Source organism: Protopterus annectens, chromosome 1.part0 (genome assembly GCF_019279795.1).
Source record: "Protopterus annectens isolate FY-2018-M chromosome 1.part0, PAN1.0, whole genome shotgun sequence".
Classification (NCBI taxonomy): Eukaryota; Metazoa; Chordata; order Ceratodontiformes; family Protopteridae; genus Protopterus; species Protopterus annectens.
This window is the reverse complement of record NC_056725.1, coordinates 447977220-448002566: the sequence shown is the minus strand read 5'-3', so window position 1 is coordinate 448002566 and position 25347 is coordinate 447977220. Positions and strand designations below refer to the sequence as shown.

Here is a 25347-nt window from a genome sequence, read left to right as displayed (position 1 = left end):
TGTAATTAAACTTTTTGCCAAAATAGTGTTGGGCGAACTCCGCCCGACGCTTAATAGTGCGTCTGTTGAATGTAGCACAAAAACGGCAGGCCGAGACGTTGTGGTCTGGGCCTAAGCAAGGAATGCAGAGGGAATGAAAATCCTTATGCGGTATTTGCTTCCCACATGAAATGCAATTATTAACTTTGTCTGACATCGGTCTGAGGCAAGAAAAATTTCCCCAACGGGGTACTTAGCTTTCAAGGAGACTTCGGTTGAAAAATATTCGTAATCTCAGGAGCTGGCCGACCGGCACTTGCAAACTGCTTCTGCTTCGGGCACCGTGCGGCAAGAAAGACTGAAGAAAATGGCGTTGGCTGGTTCTTTTATACCCCTGTCGCACTGATGTCAGGGAAGAAGCAACGACATCCAACGCCGGACCTAGACTTTGGAATTCGGCCGACCGAGGACCCGCCTGATGGCAGGAAAACCCATCTGTTATGACTGCAGCTGTATGCACGATGAACATCAGATGTCGACTAAGCCTCAAATCGACCAATGGCAGCATATGTATATGGCAGTGTTTTACATTGTCTCTCTTCAAAAGAAGATAACGGCAGTGCATATGACATTTTACTTGTAAAGCATGATAACTCATGAAATTATACTAGTTATAACTGCATTTGGATTTAAACTGTGCAAGCAGAAAAAAATGGCTGGTGTAAAGAAGGCATGCTTACATATCTTTTTAAAAATGTGTTTATTGACATGATACATTGCATAACGAGATGAGTACACATTCAGTTATAAAAAAAAAATTACAGTTTTGCCTTTGTACACATTACACAAATATAATTTTTGTCTTAATTATTCACTTACAACATTGCTCAAGCCCACCTGCACCCCCCGCTACTTAAATATACCAACTCCGTGGCCGCTCTATATTGCAGTAAACGAAATCTCCCCTTATGCAGATTTCCGTTTACACGCTCGAGATTCTGAGCGTTCGATATTCTCCTGTCGACAATGTCAGATTTGACATTGTCGGCTTTCGAGAATATAATATAGACCCTGTTAAACATATTAAAATGGTTACAGGTATAGCAGCAGAAACCAGTGCTTCTCAATGTTTGCTCTAAGAAAAGAACTGTGATTAGTGAGATGATTTGAGATCATTACCAAGGCTAGTTCTTCTCAATGTCTTTACAAATGGTAATGTATAAAAGCTATAGGAGAATATTTCTCTTACTGAGTAACTCCAAACCCTCCAAAAGGATTACAATCCTACTGTATGACAAGCAAAGACTTAAGAGAACTCCATGGCTCAAATGACATCTGCTGCACTGCAAAACTTTAAAGTAATGTACTAGAAGCATGAAACCTACTGCTGTAGCACCAAATGAATAAAGTGTTACAAGTAACCATGAAACATGACAGAGGGAAAGAGACAAGAGACATGGAAGTAAACAACCACAATGAAGCAAAAAAGTGCAGAGGCAATGTAGTAAAGCATACTGGAGTTAGTGGGGTATTTGTAAGCTTAAACCTTTGCAATAACAGAAACAGACATTGCTTTCCTCATAAAGGTTCCCAAACTGGGTTGGCTCTGTGGCACAGAGAGGTATGGAACCCAGGCAATAGGATCCAATTAGCAGACCTGGCACTGGAAGAGCTGTAAGGGGGAAGTAATGGAGCATGGCCCACTCGTCTCTCAAGGGGGGTGGGGAAGATCTGAGCAGTCAAAGGGCACACTGGGTGGTGCAATTTCCCCGGCGAAGACTGAGGAAACCACTTTCTTTGATTTGGGATGTGGGGCATGGCAGCACAAAGAGAATGACCCTTGCTGAAGTGAAGGGGTGTCCTTTGCAGATGACCCACTGCATATCTCTACCCCCACGTGACACAGAGTATGTGCAGGTAGATAAGGGCCAGCCCCTCCCCCCAGAAAAACACAAACCACCCCTAATGGTTGTCTGAATGATGCCCCCCCCAGGTAAATCTTACAATGGTGATGAGGAATGAATGGGCTGACTGCCTTGGAGGAGGCTGATAACATATAGAGAAGGGGAAAGTGAGCAAAAACAAAATCTCTAAAATATGCCTCAACTGGTGTACTGTAGGAAAAAGAAGACACTATTTTTAAATATCTAAGATGCAAGGGAGCGGCCCTAGGTCAACTGGTGCCCTAGGCAAAACAGCTCCACGGTGCCCCCTAACACATTACCTGGTGCCCCCATCCTGCTCTACCTACACCAAATAAATACTGGAAAAGTGCCCCTGCTACACCGGCGCCCTAGGCGGCCGCCTAGCTGGCCTATGCCTAAGGCAGGCCAACAGTTAGAAAAAAAGGCAAAATCTGGAGAAGTAATATGACAATTATTCACTTAAAAGACAGGGAATATTTGCAATGGTTTAACAGCAGAAGAATGCAGGAAGAAAACTGCAATCTGAATAGGGCTCAAAAGCATGCTGTACTAAGCAAAAATTGACAGAGTGAGTAAGACAAATGATTCTCAGTTTGTACGAAGTTCTAAAATTCTGTTAGTTCAAATGACTACATTTGTGAAGTTTGTTACTGGCCATTTAAGCTTTTGGTGATCTCATCTTTGTGCTGAAAAATAGGACAAACTAGTAAATTTTGGTTCATTGAGGCCTGTCAATGAAGTCCATTTAGTCATGGCTGACAGAACAGGCAGGTTGCTTAGGCTATAATAATGAACTCTGAGGTTTGCTGATTTCAGAGTTCATTAGAGGGTATAGCTGCGGTGGGGGTAGGTAGAATTTACCTCCAGGTAAAAAAAAAAGAAAAAAAGTAAATTTAGCATGTCACCCATTGAGCTAATGGGATCTGTCCAAAATGATGAAGTAAACCATAACCAGGTGAACTAACCCAACAGCTATTCTCAAGCAGTTGTGGACGTCCAGCGTCACTAGCACTTAATAAGAACTTCAAATGAGCAACCATTTTAAGACATCATCACTGCCTCAGCAAAGCCATAAGGTTTAGTGGTCCAGACTCTTCCTCTTCAAAAGTGATGGGGCTAGTTCTCTTCTGCAGTCCAGTACAAGTAGACAAGCAAGAACAACAGGAAGACAGCTACAGAGAGGACCATGTTCTTGAAATTCGCCTTGCGAAGTTGCTGCAGTTCCTTTTCTGTGAAAACAAGATGCGGAAAAAATTGCTATCTTCTACAGCACTTCAGAAAAAATGTTCAATCTGGAATGTAATGCACTACAAAATACAGTGATGGATAAATAAGGTGATATAAACTGCATCAGAAAACTAAGTAACTTAAAGTCCATAACAATGACTATGCTCTAAGCTGGGTTTTGATTTTAGATGTGGATTGTTCAGCTGAAAATACTGTTAGCCTCTTGGTGACACAGAGGGATAAAGCCTTGACTACAACCCAAATTATCAAGATTTGATCAGCAGTTCAGGTGACTGGCAGAAAGGCAGTGGGAGATGGGCTTTGCCAATCTGTAGGGGGGGGGGGCGTTGGTGGACCCCAGCTGGCTGGCTGTGCTGCTACAAAGTAGTGTGGTGAAGATCTTATATAGCAGTAACAAGATTCAGGCAGTTGGGAAGGGTTTGCTCTGTGGGGGCCCATGCCAGGAATGGTATCTCCTGTCCACACATGCAAAGAAAGGCGCAGGTGTAGGCATGGTAGGAGCACAGGTAGGCCTTGTGGTGACAAGGGAGGGCATGTCACCATTAGGGGATGGGATTAGGCTAACATATACACATAAACACTGCTTTCATTGCTGGGATGCCAGCAAAAGCACAAATCACCTCTGATGCCTGTATGGATGATAGCGGTTCCCTGGACAAGATAACCTTAGGTTAATATGAAGGTGAGTCTCACATCCTGGTAAGCAGGGCTGGTGTGCTATTGGGGAGGCCTGATGGATGGGAGGAAGAAAACACCTCAAAATACTGTCTGAAAAGTTTTTTTTTTCACTAATTTAGGAAGCATGTCATTAAAAATGAGCAAGCCTCACTGGCTGTTTATTCCCAGTGACAAGTACATTATTTGACAATGACATTAAAGTATCTCATATATTGACCTGAAATAAATCTGTCTTCAGTGAATTAACCTGTACTGCATTTTTACCAGAGCAAAGTCAAGGTCAAATGGGACTCACGGCAGGGTAACAGACTGGGCCCCTTCCCCTGCAGCCATACCAATATCCCATTACTTGGCTGTACCTCTGCAACTGTCATAGAACAATGTTCAGACATGTTAGCGTGCATACCTATTTTCATTTTTTAGTTTACAATGAGCACAGAGATTTGGATCTAATTTAAAACTTGTATTATTTTTTTACAGCAGAAATAATGACTATTTAATAAACAAACCATAAGCAACAGTAAAGTTCTCATCCTTTGAAACTCATCTTTATTGTAAATGCATCTGAGAATCCACTAAACTACAAGAGAAGTACTGACATTCATAACCAAATAGCAAATAGTGAATCACTAATGAGCAGCTATATGAAGGGTGCAAGAATACAAAAGACAAATGTGTAACACATTTGCAAACAGCATGGGAGTGCATGCGAACACAACTGTCACTTTTCAGGGGCAGCCCAGGAGCACTGTCTCATGAAGTTCTTGGTCAGTCACATGGTACACAAGTGAAGGCTGATGGAATAAAACCCTGCACTACAGCAAGCAGATCATTAATAGTTCACAGGCTTGCTCATCTATACTAATGTAGCCCAATACATTAGTCTGCCTGCAAAAAATGAATTAAATTAAAAATGCATTCATTAATATTTTAACATTAAACTTGCAGACTTCATGCTGTCCAGTTTATTCACTGCAAAATAATACACACACTGTCAGAAGTCAACAAAAGAAAGAAACTATGGATTGTACCCACAGAAAATGTCTCATGATGGTGCTCTTGTTTACTACAATTGAATTCCTTCCTCTACGTCCTCACTAGTCTGGGATGCAGAACCAAAGTATTTACAAACACGCAGATCTGTAACAATTAGTTACAGCCCTTTCTACCACTGCCTACATTCAGATGTTTGCTTGTGATAAAATGAACAAACAAATACATAAACAATGACCGAGATGTGTATTTCAGCTCACAGCTTAGAGAATCATATACTGCACCACATGCCCTCTCAAGCTCAAAAATCAAAGATAAAGATGAAAAAATCAGGACCATGTTTTAAATATTTCTCATATATACTTAGAAAGTTGCTTTACATTAGTGCCAGAAAGCCACAAATTTTACAAGGAAAATACTTCTCAAATTCTCTGCTCAAGAATTCAGGACAAAGCCAAAAATAATGGGGGGATAAGGGCTTAAAAATGGTCTATATACTCTGAGCAAGTCACTTATCCAGACAGAGCTCCTGGTCATACCCTATTTAAAAAAATGGCAGGACCATTTCCTAAATATTACTAAAATTTTATGAACCATATTACTGATCACTGTAATTGTCAGGAACTTATCAAGTTCCAGGTCAAGTCTGAGATTGTATACTGCATTTGAAGACTTGGTTCAGGTCTGAGTTCATATAAAGCTTAACACACGCGTGCAAACACACACAGGCTGACTTCTGCAGCAAAATATATCAATACTGAGCTTCAGAAAGCCTTCCCGCAGCAAATACAAAGGTAACGGGACTATAGGCTCCTGTCTCTATATTCATAAAGGATATGCACACCTCCAGACTAGTAGCCCAGCATAACACATCTGAGATACTTCAGGTACAACTAACACTGGGTAAGACGGCGATCCAGGTCATAGCCTGCTATAGGTCCCCGACCATGTCCCTAGACTCTCACTCTATGTTCCTAAGCACCCTGGAATCTATCAAGGTCCAACCCAACACTCTCATACTAGAAGACTTCAACTACCCCTCCATCAACTGGGAAAACTTCTCAAGCACCAATACACTGGCCCAACGCTTCCTGAAATTTATCAATTCCAATGCCAGGGAACAGCTCATTATGACCCCCACTAGAGGAAGTAACATCCTTGACCTGGTTATTACTAGCATGGGCAACCATTGCTCTACACCAATAGACAATCCCACCCTGGCCAGATCCGACCATAAACTAATCACCATGGAAATCCATATCTCACCCCCACCCCCACCCCACCCCTGCAAAGGTAACCACCTTGAAAAGCTTCTCCAAAGCTGACTTTGGGCTCCTACAAACAGAGGTGGCTAATTTCAAAGCACCCATGCCAATGGGAAATAGCTGCACGACTGCCGAATCATACACCAATGCACTGTACAAGCATGTACATAAATGCATGGAACTAGCCATACCCATCAAAACCAAGATGCTCTCCTCCAAAAAAAGGAAGTCAATCTGGTGGTCCCCTGCCATTAATAAACTCCACAACAGAAGGAAGAAACTGTTGCAGAAAAAGGTGAAGTTCAAAGACTGGAAAAACTCCCTTATTAGCCTCAACAAAAATTGAGATCCCTCATCAAATCCTCCAAAGTCAGCTATGAAGGCAGAATTGCAGCAGACACTAAAAACAATCACAAAGCCTTCTATAGTTATATCAAGAACCTCCACGGCAATACCCAGATTTGCTCTGAGTTACTGCACAATGGTACCTCCTATACTGAGCCAACAGATATTGCCAACATACTGGCCGACAGATTCAGTGCCAACTTTACCCCTCTCTCCCCCCTAAAGGACCAATCACAGTACCAGAAGAATACCAGACACCCAGCATTACTGCAGCACAGGTTAAAGTTACATTGTCCAAGGCCAAGAATACAGCTTCCATGGGACCCGATAATATCTCTGGCTGTTTTCTACATGAACTACAAAGTGAACTGGCACCACATCTGTGTGCCCTATTCAGTCACAGCCTCACCTCAGGCTTTGTCCTTACCGAATAGCGCACTGCTACAGTCATCCCTCTCCATAAAGGGGGAACGACTACAGACCCTGGGAATTATCACCCCATTAGCCTGATGACTCTGATATGTAAAGCTATGGAGTGCATCACCATGGACCTGATTAACAAAAATATAGGAAATCTCCAAACTCTAGACCCCACAGAATTTGGCTTTGTTGAAGGAAGATCATGCTTGCTCAACCTGGCTGACTTCTTTGAGTCAGTCACCAGGGCTGTGGATGAAGGTAAGCCTGTGGATACAGCCTACTTCGATCTGACCAAGGCCTTTGATACCATTACTCACTCGGGAATTATTGATAAACTCACCAAACTAGGCAACAATCTCTATATCACTAGGTGGGTTGCAAATTGGCTCACAGATAGAACACACAGTGTGAAAGTGGCAGACTCCAAGTCAGACTGCCGACCAGTCACAAGTGGAGTCCCACAGGGATCGGTCCTGGTTCCTCTCCTGTTCAGCATCTACTTCTCAGAAGTCCAGGCCAACAAAAAGGGATTCTGGCTGACCAAGTTCGCTGACAACTGCAAGCTGGGAGCCATTATTAACTCCCCAAGTGATGCAGACATCGTACAGAAAGGTCTCACTGAGACCAATGACTGGTGTCAAAACCATGGCCTTAAGCTTAACGCAAAAAAATGCGCCGTTATCCCCTTTGGTAAAAACTCAGTTCACACTAATTACCACATCGGTGGCAGCCCACTGAACACTGTAGGCGTTATAAGAGATCTCGAGATGGAGGTTGACAGCAACCTCTCCTTCGACCACCACATTCCCACTGTGGTCTGAAAGTCCTTCTATGTGGCACATCTCATTACCAAGGATTTTGCATCCAGGAAGAAAGAGGTCGTCTTTCTCTAATCCTCCCTCATTAGACCAATCATGGAGTATAATGCCCCATTTGGCATGTACCTCACTAGACACCTGCAACAGCTGGAGAGGCCACAGAAGTACCTCACGAAGAGGATCCTAGGCTTTAAACACATGTCCTACATGGACAGAGTCAAAAGACTCCAGCTATTCTCTGTCTCATATCGCCTACTTAGAGGTGATCTCTGCTTGACTTACAAAGCCATGTCTGATCCAGCTCTTAGAAATGCTGCATCTAATGAAATCCCAATCCCTCCACACCACATGCTCCAGAGACCTCAACCTCATTACCACAATCAACAGAACAAGCTGGAGGGACAGGTTCCTCACCCAGAGACTGCCCATGCTCTCGAATAGACTTCCCGTACATGTCAAGCAGTGCACCTCACTGTCCCTCTTCAAGAGAAATCTTGATGAGTGGATGGGTAATAGAAAGTTCACCCCAGGGATCACTCCAGTGGCTCTACTTGACAGAGGGACTGGGAACTAACTTCGGGTGGCATGATGCCAGGGCACTTCTATGGGCTTGGCTTGTAAAGGCTCCAGGGCCATTAGCCTAGTACACACCTATGAACCTATGAAATACAGACCAACAATACTTTGGTCTTCCTTCAGACTGTGTGCTTTGACTGTGAAGATCCTCTTGTCTCCAAATACAAATATGCCCCGAGTCCAAAAATACTCTGTGCTCCCTGCAAATTACACACTTTGACTGTAAACTCCAGGAAAACCTCTCCATTGGCTATGGATTTGAGCCAATGAAAGAAAGTTCCTGGAGGTTTATGTCACATCAAAACAGAGTAGCTAAACAGGAATCAGACAGAAATCTGGGGGCAAGTAAGAGTCTGACAGTTTCCTTATTTTTCTATTATATGGGGCTCTCCAGCCAGCTCCGTGCCCTAAGCATCTGCCTAGATCACCTTGTGCTACATTTGACCCAAATTTTGACCAGAAAACTCAATTTCTCAACAGACAAAATCTTTTACTTCAGTCAGTGGTAACACACTGCAAACTACCTCAGCTACTTAATAATATTAAACCAGATGGTTCTTCCATATGGAAGTCACTAGTATCATGATACAATTTAACAGTATACTGTCATGCTGCAAACTATTTAACCTCTTTTTTAATATATTTTTTAGCTCCCTGGAACCCCAAATGGGGTATCCTTCTGTTGTTTTTCTTTCTAAGAGAAAATTTGCAGGTGTCATTCTGCTGGAGCTTTTCATGGCCTCCCCTCATTCTATTTCGGCCCAAGCACAGTGGTCACAGGCATGTAAAAACATCAGTAAGGCAAAGTCATACTCCAGTGCAGTACATACTGCCTGAATCTTTGTAATCAGCTGCAGCTCTGCTGGCATGATGTTTGCCATCCCTTTCCATAGCATAGGTGCATTTATTTCCCTGCTCAAAGCTAACCCCGTCCCTCCCTACTCCCTCAGCTAGTTGGAACCCTGAACCTTAAGATGTTAGGCATACCAAGGTTGTCTGTGTAGACAGTCAATCCTATTGTAATATTTTCTGGCTGCAGTGAAAGTTTAAACCCAAAAGGCAGCTTCTCTTATTTTATATCTGCTTCAGTTTCACAGCACAATTTGTGCCAATCCAAGAATATGTCTAGAATACCAAAAACAAAAAGGGTATTAATGTGAGTGCGTTACTTGTGTTTTCTGCAGGGAAGAGACAATGTAATGGTAGAGGTGAGTAAGCAAGACATTAAAACTGCAAGAAACATGTACCTACAGTACACCACCTCTAGTAACACTGCCAAATACGTTATTAACATATGCAAAAGAAAATAAAAGTAGTATTTAAAAGTAGTATTTACATGTATCCCTAAGGACAAAAGGACCATTTTAACACAGCAATAAAAAGTACACCAATGGTGCTTATGTTTTAGAAGTAACTTCAGACACAATGCTAGAGCCAGCTAAAGTACTTCATAACCTAATACAACCACTCTTCTGTTCCCTCCTTCTCACTCCACGAATTACAGCAACTATTGTCCAAACGTTTCAAATGTATCAGCGTTCTGCTCACAATGGAAAACTCCAGGAAAACAAAAGACCATATAGTAAAATGCAATAGTTTATTCTAGTGCCTCGGTGTAACCACCTTCAAGGAATAACACAAGTACAAAAAACACACCCTTCTTATACATCCATAAATTACATTCAGTTAATTAAACAATTAATCAATTTACTTAGAATTATTCATTTAAGGCAAACACTTCCAATTCAGCTCATTATTTAAGCCTCTAGGTACCAAAGTTTTATATTTTAAAATATATATGCTTTCCTTATACATCAATTTTTGTTTTAATACATTTCATTCTTCTTACTACATTCAACCTTTTCTAAAATGGTACCATATAACAAACTTTCATCACTATTATATTTTGTTTTTATTTTTTTTTAAAGTACTTCATAAATCTACAGTAACACAGCCCTTATTTTATTACAAACTATATTTATTAATCTCTGTTGACTGATACTGCCAATACATTCTGCAACTATCCAGAGGCTATAACAAGTAATCAAAACTAGAATGCATATTAAATACAAATACAAGGCTTTCCTGCACATACTAGTAAGGGAAGATTTCTGCTTAATTTTCAGTATTTTATCTGCTAAAACATATTCTGAATTTTCTCACTGCAATGAACTGAAAAAATCTCCAGTTTAGTCAAAGCTGTCCTGGTACCATAACAACAAACTTTTAAATTTCATTTAAATAACACACAGAACTCAGAGAAATCCAACTGGCTCCTTGGTGCATTGTGCCAAGCCAATTAACTTCTAGCCACTGCATCAAAATTAAATGTAATTAATGCTACTTTTTCACGCTTTGCTAAATCCTGTCAGCCCTATATTTGAATCCTCAACAGATAACAAACCTTCAGGTGTTGTGAGAGGGAAAGCTGTAATGTTAAATAAGAATTTACTATAGGAATTTGCTTACCACATGGATGCTTGCTAACAGACACTGACGTGTAAAGGTAGAAGCATTCAAAGACATTGAGCGCCTGAAACAGTTTTGGAAAACAAACCTGAAGAAGCTTCAGGAATGATATATTCTGAACAGTCTGAGCCATACAAGAGTATTGTCTCACTTTGAGAAAGAACTAGAAATTTCCATGAGAGACTGGTTTAAGAGTAAGACCAGGGATGACCCTGAAAGGAGGGTTAAGAGCCTGGGAAAACTAAAGGTGGAGCAGTTCTAGTCACTTAGGTACAACTGCTAATATAGACTGTAGTCAGAACAATTCTTTTTGCTCTGGTAAAAAATTCAAAGGCCAAGAACTACAGTAATACTGACACTAGTAAACATGTCCCTAAAACCAAAATGGAACAATAGAATCTAAGACAAGTAACACCAAAAACAAAAGCATGCGAGTCTCTAATCATTCATCCATACAGTACGAGGAGAAAATGATTGACTTCAACAACTGGCTAAGTTTCTGGTGTCATTCTAAAGGTATCCAGTATCTGTCTGCCTGGGACGACTGATCGACAGACCTCGATGCTTTGCCACAGACGGCCTGCATCTGTCACCCCCGGGATTCCGGGTACTAGCTACGGCTCTTGCCACCTGTATAGTGCCTTTTTTAGGCAGTGTTCCAAAGACCAAAAATCCACCGTAACAGCTACAAACAAATGCAATCTGAGGGTCATGCTGCTTAGTGCTAGAAGTCTAAATCTCAAGATGCACTCACTCGAAGCTCTCCTCAAAATGGAGAATGTTGACAACTGTGCTAACGGAGATCTGGTTTAAAGAGACAGAAAGCCAACCTGCGCTCCCAGGCTACAACTCATTCTATACCTTTCGCCCCCAGAATGTGTCCAGAAGTTTAAAAGGCGGTGGTGTCTCCATATTCTTAAAGGATACACACACCTCTAGAATGGAAGCCCAGCATAATACATCCAAGCTACAACTAACACGGAGTAAGACAGCGATACAAGTCATAGCCTGCTACAGAACTCCAAACATGTCCCTAGACTCACAAGCCAACTTCCTAAGCACCCTGGAATCTATAAAGGTCCAACCCAATACTCTCATACTGGGTGACTTCAACTACCCTTCCATCAACTGGGAAAACAATCCAAGTACCAATGTATAGGCCCAACGCTTTCTGGAATTTATCAATTCCAATGCCCTGGAACAGCTCATTCTGACTCCCACTAGAGGAAGCAACATCCTCGACCTAGTTATCACCAACATGGGAGACCGTTGCTCCCAACCTATAGTCAGTTCCTCCCTGGTTAAATCTGACCACAGACTGATCACCATGGAAATCTCCATCTCACCTACACTCCGCTAAGGTGACCACCCTGAAAAACTTCTTAAAGCTGACTTTGGGATCCTAAAAGCAAAGGTGGCTAACTTCTCGGCACCCATGACAATGGAAAATAGCTGCATGACTGCTGAATCATACACCAATGCACTATACAAGCATGTACACAAATGCATGGACCTCTCCTCCAAAAAAAGGAAGCCAATCTGGTGGTCTCCAGCCATCAATAAACTCTACAACAGAAAGAAGAAACTGTTGCAGAAAAAAATGAAGTCACAAGACTGGAAAACCTTCCTTATCAGTCTCAACAAAAAGCTGAGATCCCTTATCAAATCCTCTAAAGTCAGCTATGAAAGCAGAATTGCGGCTGACACCAAAAACAACCACAAAGCCTTCTATAGCTACATCAAAAACCTCAAAGGCAATACCCAGATTTGCCCCGAGTTATTGCAGAATGGCACCTCCTATACTTAGCCAACAGATATAGCCAACATACTGGCTGACAGATTCAGTGCCAACTTTACCATCCCCCAAGGGCCCTATCACAATACCAGATGAAAGCCTGGTACCCACCATTTCTGCGGCACAGGTAAAAGCTGCACTGTCCAAAGCCAAGAATACAGCGTCAATGAGACCTGATAATATCCCTGGCTGCATCCTACATGGAGCTACAAAACGAACTGGCACCACATCTGTGTGCCCTGTTCAATCACAGCCTTATCTCAAGCTATGTCCTTAATGAATGGCGCACTGCTACAATCATCTCGCTCCATAAAGGGGGAGCAACTACAGACCCTGGGAACTATTGCCCTATCAGCCTCACAAGCCCGGTATGCAAAGCTATGGAGCGCATCATCATGGATCTGCTTAACAAAGATATAGGGAATCTCCAAACTCTTGACCCCACACAGTTTGGTTTTGTCAAGGGGAGATCCTGGCTGCTGAACCTGGTTGACTTCTTCGAGGCAGTCACCAAGGCTGTGGATGAGGTTAAGGCAGTGCATACAGCCTACCTCGACCTGGCCAAGGCCTTTGATACCATTCCCCACTCAGGTATTATTGATAAACTCACCAAACTAGGCATCAGTCCTGACACCACTACCACTAGATGGGTTGCAAATTGGCTCACAGAAAGGACCCACAGAGTGAAAGTTGCAGATTCCAAATTAGGCTGTCGATCAATCATGAGTGGTGTCGCACAGGGCTCGGTCCTGGGCCCTCTCCTGTTTGTCATCTACTTCTCAGAAGTCCAGGTCAACACAGGATGACTCTGGCTGACCAAGTTCACTGATGACTGTAAGCTAGGAGTCATTATCAACTCCCCAAGTGATGCAGACATCCTACAAAAGGGCCTCTCTGACACCAAGGACTGGTGTCAGAACCATGGCCTGAAGCTTAACACCAAAAAATGCATCATTATCTCCTTTGGAAAAAACGCAGTTCCCACGAATTACCACGTTGATGGCAGCATACTGATCACTGAAGGGACCATAAGAGATCTGGGCACCCAGGTTGACAGCCACCTCACCTTTGGCCACCACACTGCCACTGTGGTCAGAAAGTCTTTCTATGTGGCACATCTTATAACCAAAGGTTTCGCATCCAGGAAGAAAGAGGTCATCATCCCTCTCTACTCATCCCTCATCAGACCAGTCATCAAATATAACGCCCCATTTGGCATGTATCTGACCAGACACCTACAACAGCTGGAGAGGCCGCAAAACTACCTCACAAAAAGAATCCTAGGCCTTAAACACATGTACTACATGGACAGACTCAGGAAACTTCAGCTGTTCTCAGTCTCTTATCATCTACTTAGAGGTGATCTCTGCTTGACTTACAAAGCTATGTCCGACTCAGCCCTACTTGAAATGCTACACCTAAAGAACTCCCAATCCCCCCGCACCACACACTCCAGAGATCACAACCTCATTGCCACAATTAACAGAACATGCTGGAGGGACAAGTTCATCTCCCAAAAACTGCTCATACTCTGGAATAAGCTTCCCATTCATGTCAAACAGAGCACCTCACTGGCCCTCTTCAAGAGAAATCTTGACGAGTGGATGGGTAACAAAGTTCACTCCAGGGGGCACCCGGACACTGGGAAGGACGTGAAAAAAAGGGGGGGGGCCGGGAAGGGGAGGGAAGGAAAAGGGAAGAAAAAGGGGGGGGGGAAAAAAAAAAAAGGGAAATTAAAAAAAGGGAAAAAAAAAAAAAAAATAAAGGGGAAAAAAAAAACAATAAAAAAATAAAAAAAGGGGAAAAAAAAAAAAAAAAAAAAAAAGGGAAAAAAAAAAAAAAATAAAAAAAAAAAAAATAAAAAAAAAAGGAAAAAAAAAAAAAAAAAGGTGAAAAAAATAAAAAAAAAGGGTTTTAAAAAAAAAAAAAGGGGGGAAAAAAATATATAAAAAAAGGGAAAAAAAAAAAATATTTTTAAAAAAAAAAAGGTTTTGGAAAAAAACAAAAAAAAAAAAAAAAAAAAAAAATTTTGGGAAAAAAAAAAAAGCGGGGAAAAAAAAAAAAAAAAAAAAGGAAAAAAAAAAAAAAAAAAAAGTTTCAAAAAAAAAAGGGGGAAACAAAAAAAATAAAATAAATTTAAAAAAAAAATAAAAAAATTTTTTTAAAAAAATTAAAAAAAAAAAAATTTTTTTTTTAAAAAAAAAAAAAAAAACAAAAAAAAAAAAAAAAAAAATAAAAAAAAAATAAAAAAAAAGGGGAAAAAAAAAAAAAAAAAAGGGGCAAAAAAAAATAAAAATATAATTTTTTTTTGTATATTTTATTTTTATATTTTTTTTTTTTTTTTTTTTTAAAAATTTTAAAAATATTTTGGTTTATAAAATTTATTTTATATTTTTTATATATATATGTTTTTTAATATATTTTATATTTTTATATAATTTTTTTAAATATTTTTTTTTTTTTTTTTTTTTTTTTTTTTTTTTTTTTTTTTTTTTAAAATATTTAAATAAAAAAATAAAAAAAAAAAAGACAAAAAAAATTAAATATAAAATAAATATATATATATATATATATATATATTTTTATATATATATATTTTAATATATATATATTTTATATATATATTTTTTTTAAAATATTATATTTTATATATAAATATTATATATATATATATATATAATATGTATATATATATTTATATAAATTTTAATAAATGTATATATATTTTAAATATATATATGTTAATAATTATATATTATTATATTATATGTTTTATAAATATATAATATATATTATAATATTAATATATATTTTATATATATATAATAATGTATATATAATTGATATAATAATATATATAAATATATAATGGTATATATATATATAATATAGATATATAATATGATATATATGTATATATATTTTGGAATATATAATATATGATATATATATATATATATAATATATATATATGATATATATGGTATATATAATATATATATATTTTGTATATATATATATTATAATATATATATATATAAAATAAATATATATATAATTTTTAAAAATATATATATAATATATAATATGATAAATAATAATATATAATATATATATATATATATATGGTGTATATATATATGTATTTTATTATTATATAGTTTTAATAAATAGTATATTATTATATAATTTTTTTATATAAATAAATAATATATATATATATATGTTGTATATTATATATTATATTATGGTAATGGATAATATGGGATAAATATAATATATATAATATAATATAGTGTATATTATATATATATATATATTGGTTTATATATATATATAATATATAATATAATATATATTGGTTATATAATATAATATATATTAATATAATAATATATAAATGTATATTATAAATATTAATATATTATATATATATATATATATATATATATATTATTATTATTAAATTATATATATATAATATATATAGTGTTTATTATATATATATATATATATGTATAAAATAAATAATATATAATATATATTTTTTAATATATAATATATATATATTTTATATATATATATATGTTTTTTAATAATAAATATATGTAATTATATGTATAATATATATAATATATTATTGGGATATATATATATATTAAATAAAATATATAGATATAATATAGTATATATATATATGGATATATATATATATATGTTAAAATAATATAAAAGAATAATTAAAATGGAAAAGGAAAAAAAAAAAAAAAAAAAAAAAAAAAAATAAAAAAAAAAAAAAAAAGAAAAAAAAAAAAAAAAAAAAAAAAAAAAAAAAAAAAGGGGGGGGGGGGGGGGGGGGGGGGGGGGGGGGGAAAAAAAAAAAAAGGGGGGGGGGGGGGGAAAAAAACAAAAAAAGGGGGGAAAAAAAAGGGAAAAAAAAAGAAAAGGGGGAAAAAGGGGAAAAAAAAAAAAAAAAAAAAAAAAGCAGGCGGAAAAAAAAAAGGGAAAAAAAAGGGGGAAAAAAAAGAAAAAAAAAAAGAAAAAAAAATAAAAAAAGGGAAAATTTAAAAAGGGAAAAAAAAAAAAAAATTTAAAAAAAAAATTTAAAAACCATTAAATTAAAAAAACCCTCAGTTTTCTTTTTAAAGATCTTACTTATGAGAAAAAAAAACACAGCACTTAACTAGCAAATGTATCAGTCTACAAAGTTAACTGCTGCCATATGTGTGTGTACACATACACACACACAAACATATGTATGCATGCCTATGTATTTACATTTATTATAACAGACAACATACACCAAGAAGTAGTTTCTTAAAATAAGTGCACATATTTATAGTGGAAAGTCCAGAAAAATGTTACATTTTAACTTGAAATGAAATAAGAACATTATTACTGTAATGTCACTAACACACCAAATCTATTTACATTTTTTTTCATGAAATACAAGGCTTCTGACAGTTCACAATCCTGGCATTAGCATCCCTTGGTCAAGTTGCCTCAAATACATCCACGGTCTGGATACTTGGTTCTCCATGAGTAAATCTACAGCATCCTCTGATCTGATGTCTCCCCAGGAGTCAACATTTTTGGTCACAAAATCCCTTTGAGTGAGAGACAAATGTCTCCACTATTGTGAATTTAAGGCCTTGATATTAAGCAGCATTTCACTGAGCAATTTACATGTTACTGTGCTATTACAGGTTATCGTGACATGTTGTCTGTACACAACTTCGTTAAGTTCTTACCCTACTAGTGAGTAAAAACGTACACGAGACAAAATTCACATTGGCTATGATCTGTTCTAAATCCTCTCAGAATGTGTGCACAGAAAAGCAAAAGGCATTGGCTATCACCAGGCTACAATGAGATCCAACCACTGCATTCAAAATTCTAGTAGACTGGTCATACAAAAAAACACAGAACACAGTTCAGGTACTATACTATTTCAATCCCAGTGTAAAGCTGTGGGACACAGCACATACCTAAACTTATACTAACTGCACCCTACACTGCTGTATTTGCATGCAGAATTACCTAGCATGCCACTGTAGTGCTACCTGCCAGAGGTTTTGCACTACTCTAGTGCTACACAGGTCTCTGAATAGCTCCTTCATAATGCACCAAATGATCCTTCTGGAAAAAAGATTGTACTGTAGGTTATGGGTTTTTGAATATTCCCTTTTCTCAATAGTTACATTACATTTTCTAATGAATGGCCTTTTGGACTCCTTAAGCAAAGATGATACATCCTCTGAAAGTAAACAACTAGTAGAGATAAATTCTAAACCCTCTATATTATTTGTCTGAGAAATGTCATACTTGTATGAATGACCTTCCAAAACTGAATGGTCAACAAATCATGAATCAATGCAGAGATAACATTAAACTGGTTTGTTCCATCCATTGAAAGAACAATACGTATGCCCTTTATGAGAATGTGATCTACCACAATACCTGCTTTATGCTCTGAAATGCTCTCTGCTGTCTTTCACATTCACTCATGCTTCTTCACTGTCCTCTTCTCTCACTTCACTTAGATTGTCTTCAGTATTCAACAATCTGTCTCCACTTTATTAACCTCAATACTTCTACATCCTTCAGTTTTTTTTTGCCGAACCTGTGACATGGCAAAAAGAAGTGAAAAAATCTTGTAGTAATTTCTAATTCCTAATACAATCTGCAGATGATTCCCCTCTCATTTGCACATCTGACAACATGGCATACCTCCAAACAATTACTCAGGAAGCTTTAACAGCCATTCAAACATGTCTTTCTAACTCACAACTCATGCTCAACCCCAAAAAGACCAAACTACTACTTTATTCCCCAAATCTCTCTCTCATGAAAAAACAAAATTTAAAGTCTTCTCTCTTGATAATACAACCACTGACGTCACCTCTCAAAGCAAATTATTAGGGGAGACAGTGGATGATAAGCTTACATTCGACCTACATATACAAAATTGCATAAGAAAAGCTCATCAAAAAGCAGGGATGCTTTACAGAGCCCAAAACTTTCTCACCAACAGAACTAAAACTACACTTGCCACTACTTATATCCTCCTACACTTTCTTTATGGTGCTCCATCCTTACTAACCTCCAAGCTTCACAAAATTAAAACTTGAACAATGCTAAAACAAAGTTGCTAAACTTGCAGCAAATACCCCTTACAGAACCCACCACTGTATAGCACTAAAAACCTAAACTGGTTAGAACTGTCTCATCAACTAACATATACACACACCCTTACCACCTATAAAATTATCCAGCATCCATCTGCCTGTCCAGCACTAAAAAACATTCTACACAACTATGTTCCCAGTCGGTCACTGTGATCAAGTGACCAAACACTCCTGTCTACAAACCTCTCAAATCTGCTGGGCATTGTCTATACTGGAACAAGGTCGCTAAAGCCTGTAACTCCTTACCTGTATCCATCAGCTCAATACCCCCCTCCCATCTGGCTGTTCTTTCTCAAAATTAGGATAAACTATATCCCTAAATGTGAACAAGTACCCTTTCATTCTTTATATCACCTTACTCTCTCTTCTTCATTTACTTCCTTACTTCTAGCAAATTCTCTTTTTTTCCATCATTTCATATTGCAATTCTTGTTTGTATTACACTAACTTACCTTTAATTTCTTTACAAAATAAAATTTCTATAAATATTAAATGATTGTCATATAACTTGGATTGATTCTTAACCAAAATTTTTATATTGTAAGAACTGATAATGCTGTACTGTACCGTAATTAGCCGGAAACACTGTATACAATGAGACTGAGAAACAAAACTCTTTGTTAATTACCCAAGCTTGTGCTGAACAGATGCCAGTCTCTCCTTTATGGCCCAAGTCTTGTGCACTTTTCAGAATGAATTCTCCAAACACTGTAGTTCATTTAATAAGGCTTTACTAAATGTTCACAATATCCGAATACTGTCTTCATTAACGGTACTGATAAACAATTACTGTTCAAAGTTACTGCACATCATATTCTGATTGTCCTGAACAACGTAAACTAACACAGTCTTTAGATGACGTGTTTTCTGTACTCAGGCTTGAGTGTCTGTCATCTTCTTTGAAGTAACAGGTCGAATGAACTTACTAACCTTATCTGAACTGCTATCCTGAACACAATATATTATACTGCTTCAGTCCAATAATTTTCCTTATTGACTTTTTCTAACCTTGGTCTCAGGCTTTGTCTTGTATGTGCAACATTCCATTAAGGAACATTCTGTAGCTAGCAAGATTGCATCTTTCCCTTGAGAAAAGAACATTCTGTCTGCACACTTTATGCTTATCTTTCCTTTCTAATAAACTGTCTCATGCTTGACCAGCAAGGTTATATTTCTTTCTGCTTAACTGTCTTTTATGCATAAATGAAACACAATTTATTTTACCCTTTAGCCTTTCTAATGTCTAATAACTACTTTAAAATGGAAGCCCTTATCTAATAGTTGCCCCTGAGGTCCCTGACGAAAGTTTACTGGGACCTACTTCTGTAGTTACCTTACATTTATATTGTTAACTACTGTATACAGCTTTAGGTTACCTGACTCGTAATTTAAAATAAAAAAATATATATATATTTGGTAAACCTGCAATTTTAATTTTGACCACTAGGTGTTACTTGAGCATTTATGGCCTGTTTGGATTGAAGTTTTTTAACTTTATGATTTAAATAACCTTGCAATTTTAATTTTGACCACTAGGTGTCACTTGAGCATTTATTGCATGTTTGGATTGAAGTCTCGTAACTTTATGATTTGATTTTTATATTACCTAGATTTATAGTCTTTAGAGCCTTTAAGTCTAAGTTCTGATGTATGAGTGATATGTTTAAAACCTGTACATTATTTAACCTCCTTTTGCTGGAGGAAGAGGTCCTGCAAAATGTATCTGTATACTGTACCATGCTTTCTCATAAAGTGGCACTCTCTGCATCTGAGGTTTTTTTAACGAAGGGTTCGTCTGCAGACATATTATAATCTTCTTCTAAATTTGTTTACATAGTTTTTTAGCTGAGGATTTAAAAACTTATTCTTTATGATAGGCCAAATTTTCTGAAGACATATATGACCTAGTAGCTAATGGTTGTACTTGATTAGCTGCTTAGCCAATAATTTTGGTACGTAGGGCAAAAGTGCCCCTTGTTCTGTTTTGTACATATACAACCTTACTACCGGGACTGGAGTGGCAACTTTGCATTGTGCCCTTTTATCAGCATCCTCCTGGATGTCTTGGATCTTTGCCAGATTTGCCTCAACCGTTGAGCCCACTTGGCTTACCTCTGTTATACCTTTCACCTTAATCTCCTTCCACTGCATTGGATATAGAGGAATCCCCTCCTTGTTAGCTTTTTTTTTTTGCTGCTGCATACTGTATAGCCTATCAAGCATGATGGCTATTTTCTGAAGATTAATTGAAATTTGCACTAAAAAGATAACTTTAATTACCATATTCTGTGTTAACTTGTGTCTATAATTTTTATTTAAATTTGCTCTATAATGCTACTTACCCTTTTTAACTTTTATGAATATTTATGAGCTATAATAGTTTATTAAAACCTACACTTTCTGTATTTTAAGTCTATACCTTTGCATTGTTTGTTAGTGTCCTTAATTTCTGACTAATGTACAATAATTATGAAAAGTGCACTGTAATCTATAAACCAATTAACAAATTAAGCCTGCCCTGTTATGCCTTGAGTGCAATGAATAATTATTACTCCCTATTCTTTAGATAACTTATCTTAATAGTTTACCAAAGGTATGCTTTCTGTATATCAGATCTAAACCTTTGCATTTTATGTAATGCACAATAATTATGTAAAGTGTACTATAATTTGTAAATTAATTAACAAATTAAGCCTGCCATGTTATACCTTGAGTATACTGAATAACTATTACTACCTATTATTTAAATAATAAGCCTGTAAAAAAATAAATCAAAACAAAGAAACCAAAAAACTGAAATCTAGATGTAAATCCAATGACCACTTTGAAACAAGTTGTTTAGCGCTTTCATTCACAATTTATTTAGTGAACTTCTTCAGACTGTTGTGAATGAAAGCGCTAAACAACTTGTTTCAAAGTGGTCGCTGGATTTACATCTAGATTTCAGTTTTTTGTAAAAAATAAATCTGTCACTTTACCCTTAACTTTGTGTCTTTTGGCTTTTCCCGGTTAGGGAACGCCACAGCGGAACTCCGGTCCGCTAATGATTGGCAGTAGATTTTTACGTGCCGAGTTGCCGGCCCTGACGCACAACCTTCAACAAAGGTACGCCCATTCGCGCATGTCTCCACACAGAAGACGCTCTAGCTGAGAATCGAACAGGACAACGTCTTACTGTGAGGCGACAATGCTACCGCAGCACCACCACCGCAGTCACTTTACCCTTAACTAATGACTAAATAATGTAATTCTGTTACTTTACGCTTAACTAATGACTGAATAATGTAATACTGTTACTTTTCCCTTAACTAATGACTGAATAATGTAAAGTATTTTGAGATTTGACTGAAATATACTATACTGAACACACAAAGTGAAAATGAATGCCATATTCTGAAACTTGCTGAAATTTACATTAGCATATACTGAACATTTAAAAATAGCTGTGTATATTCTGGAAACTAAAAGAATACCTTTTGCCAGTGTTAACTAAACAAAGATAAAAGCACAACTGAAACTAGTGCATGTTATATTCTGAGAACCAAACCATTATTGTTTGAACATAGACATACTGAAACTAGTACCATTGTACAATTGTTTGAAAACATGAGAACATTTTGATTGTCTGAACATAGATAAACTGAAACTAATACTACTTTACAAATTGTCTGAAAACATGAGAACATTTTGACAGTGTTTCCTGAACACAAATAAACTGGAATCTATCTGAACACAGACTGAAAACTAGTACTGCTGTACAATTGTTACCATGAACCTGAAAACATGAGAACATCACCTGAAAACATACATGCTTTAACTTATATATTTTAACTTGAAACAAACACTGAAGAAATTGAAACATAGTCACTTTTTTTTTACCACAGCTCTTGCCAAATTTTACTTTGCACTGTTTCAGTCACTGACGAAGTAAAGTAAGGCCTCCTTTAATGTTGAAGTGTTCTTTTTATAGTTAGGCTTTTTAAACCTCTTTTTTATTTCTTGTGCAAGGCTGGGTAGCTAAAGTTCTTGATCGTACTTAGTAACAGGTCCTTAAAATAACATTTGCATTTTAACAATTATAAACTGATAGCATTGCTTATTACCCTGACCTTATTTACATTTTTCTGCATGAAATAAACATTTTCTGCTAATAAACTGTTATAAGTCTGCAGGCAAACTAGCATTTTTATTTTTTACAATATTTTATTAAAATCTAACACAACACCTAATTCTGACATAATGTGGTACTGTCACACTGGGGATATAACAAGAATTTTACTGTTATTTTCTTCCCAGGCTGATTTGATTGGCTTTATTTAAAATGTTAATCTCCAAAGGCTTGCTTCTGACTGCAGCTACCTTTGACCCTTTAAACCATGATAGCGTGACAACTGTACTTGGATCCTCTGGCAGAGGTCTGTTTGTAACTGAAATTGAAGCCCCTGTATCAAATAACACATTGTACCACAATTCCTTTCCCATGTGTAATGAAATGTATGGTCTGCCGTCCTTTCCAACCTGGAATGAAGTCAAATACACCAACTGATTTGGTGCTGAAGTATTACAGCCTTTATATATATATATATATATATATATATATATATATATATATATATATATATATATATATATTCTGAAAATCTGGTATGTCACTGGCAACATTAACCTGAGCTACAACATACTTCTGGTCATCCCTTGGGCCAGAACTTTATACATTACTTACGTCATTTGCCTAGTCATTAACCATAGTGGGCTGCCTTGTATTTGAAAAGCTAACAATATTTTCTGTCTCTAACTGTGCGCTATGTGCACTCTCTCTTCAGAAAACAATAAATCAGTGTCAACTTTACTGGGAGCAGGAGCTGTAGGTGCTGTGTCTGGTTTAGATTTTAAACAGTCCAGACAAGGATACACTGAATAACCTGTCTAGCTTTATTGGAAGCAACTGGAATTAAGTCATTAATAACAGCTTTTACATGCTTGTGTTATTGGCATATGATGCTTGCAAAATCTGTTTCTGTCTAACCACTAAATGGACAGCTTTTTTTTAGGTCTTGGCTGTAGCAGTTACATTTAACTTGATAGCTGTATCAAGTCCCTGAGCTAATTTTAAATGAAACTCAAAGTAGTAATGTAACACTATACATTTCTGCACCTGTATAAAATTAAACTGTTGAACTTTTTACATTTTGTTTTGTGACCCTTAGATATTAACATACTGTTCTGTGAGTGAAACTCCACCCACTGTCTCACCATAACCATTTCTTTAGCTGACATCATTTAACTTTCTAGTAGCACACAGTGCTGCAAGAATTTATTATTACTGTCTACATTTTATTTTTTGGATAAATAGTAAAACTGTAAATGCGTTAAATGGATAGCACTGTCTTTAATTCAACTTGCTGTGCTGGCTGTAATCTGAACTGATGTGTTTGGCAAACTGCCATCTCCGTATGAAACATATACAATCACAGACTGGTTACATAATGTAATCTTTTATACATAGGAACTGAATTTTTAACTGTGTTGTCACTTTTACAATGTAGCATTGCCATTAAATTTTACATTCTGTAAACTAGCAAACATTATGTTGTCTCTGTCTATATTACAATATTGTTTATACATTGCAAGACTTGAATACAAAGCTTTTAACTAATGACTGCTAAACAAAACAATAATACAAAACATTTATTTGCCAACTGTAACTGCAAACCCTTTATTCTGCTAATTAATTTGACTGTTAGTTCTGATATACGTTACAAGACATAGAGGCATACGGTTACACTTTTTTCGTAACTGACCACACCCAATATGCCCTCCTGAGCACTTCAGCTGTGTCAGCTGAAATGGAATTTATTCTATCTTTAACCCATAAATCTGTACATTTCTGTCGTAACCAATTTTTTAAAAAATCTGCACATTTGTACAAAACTCTTTACTGAAGTCTAAAACTTATTTTTATGTAACATTTGTTAACCGGGAAAGTTCGACTTGGAACAAAGCCAATTTTCAGGGGAGGCCCAGGAAGAAACACTCCAATGCAAGTCTTTGTAATGTGGGAGGAAACCGGAGCACCCGGAGGAAACCCACACGAATGCAGGGAGGACATGTGGACTCCACATTAAAGGCACCCCAGCCGAGAATCGTTAAAGGCACCCCAGCCGAGAATCGAGCCGGAGAACCTCTTCCTGTGAGGCGACAATGCTATGGCTACACCACTGCAACGTCCAACAGCGCAAAACAGTATATAACGTTACAGAGCTGCTACATTTTGAACTGCTAGCTGCTGTAATCTTTGACCTTTTAAATTCTGACAAAACTGCATTTGTGTCTAAAAATCTATGTGTAATTGAAGTTAATTTGTCTGTAAAGAATGAAACATTATTTATTTTAACCTTAAATGACAGATTATTTATTTATTTTACATTTGTTGACTGGGCTAGTCCAGCTGGATATATGTCCATTTTCAGCAGAGGCCCGGGGAGAAAAGCTCCTCGAAAATACAGTAAAATTTATATATAAAAATAACAATATTTAACAGGTACAGGTACAATACAAGATTAAGCAATTTTATACATGATAGATTTTCCAGATGTGGACACATTAATATATAAGCAAACATTTTCACTTCAAAACATGTTTGATTAC

The 25347-nt window shown here is 36.9% G+C and overlaps 1 protein-coding gene across 2 annotated transcripts in view; it reads right to left on the bottom strand.

Moving 5' to 3' along the window:
* Positions 1-722: 722 nt before the first annotated feature.
* Positions 723-25347, bottom strand: part of CCDC167 (coiled-coil domain containing 167) — a 274771-nt gene continuing 250146 nt past the window's right edge. For both annotated transcript variants that reach the window (XM_044060336.1, XM_044060343.1), the window contains one exon: positions 723-3133. In XM_044060336.1, coding sequence (XP_043916271.1) covers positions 3021-3133 — 113 coding nt within the window. In that variant the 3' untranslated portion in view covers positions 723-3020. The remainder of the gene's footprint in view (positions 3134-25347) is intronic.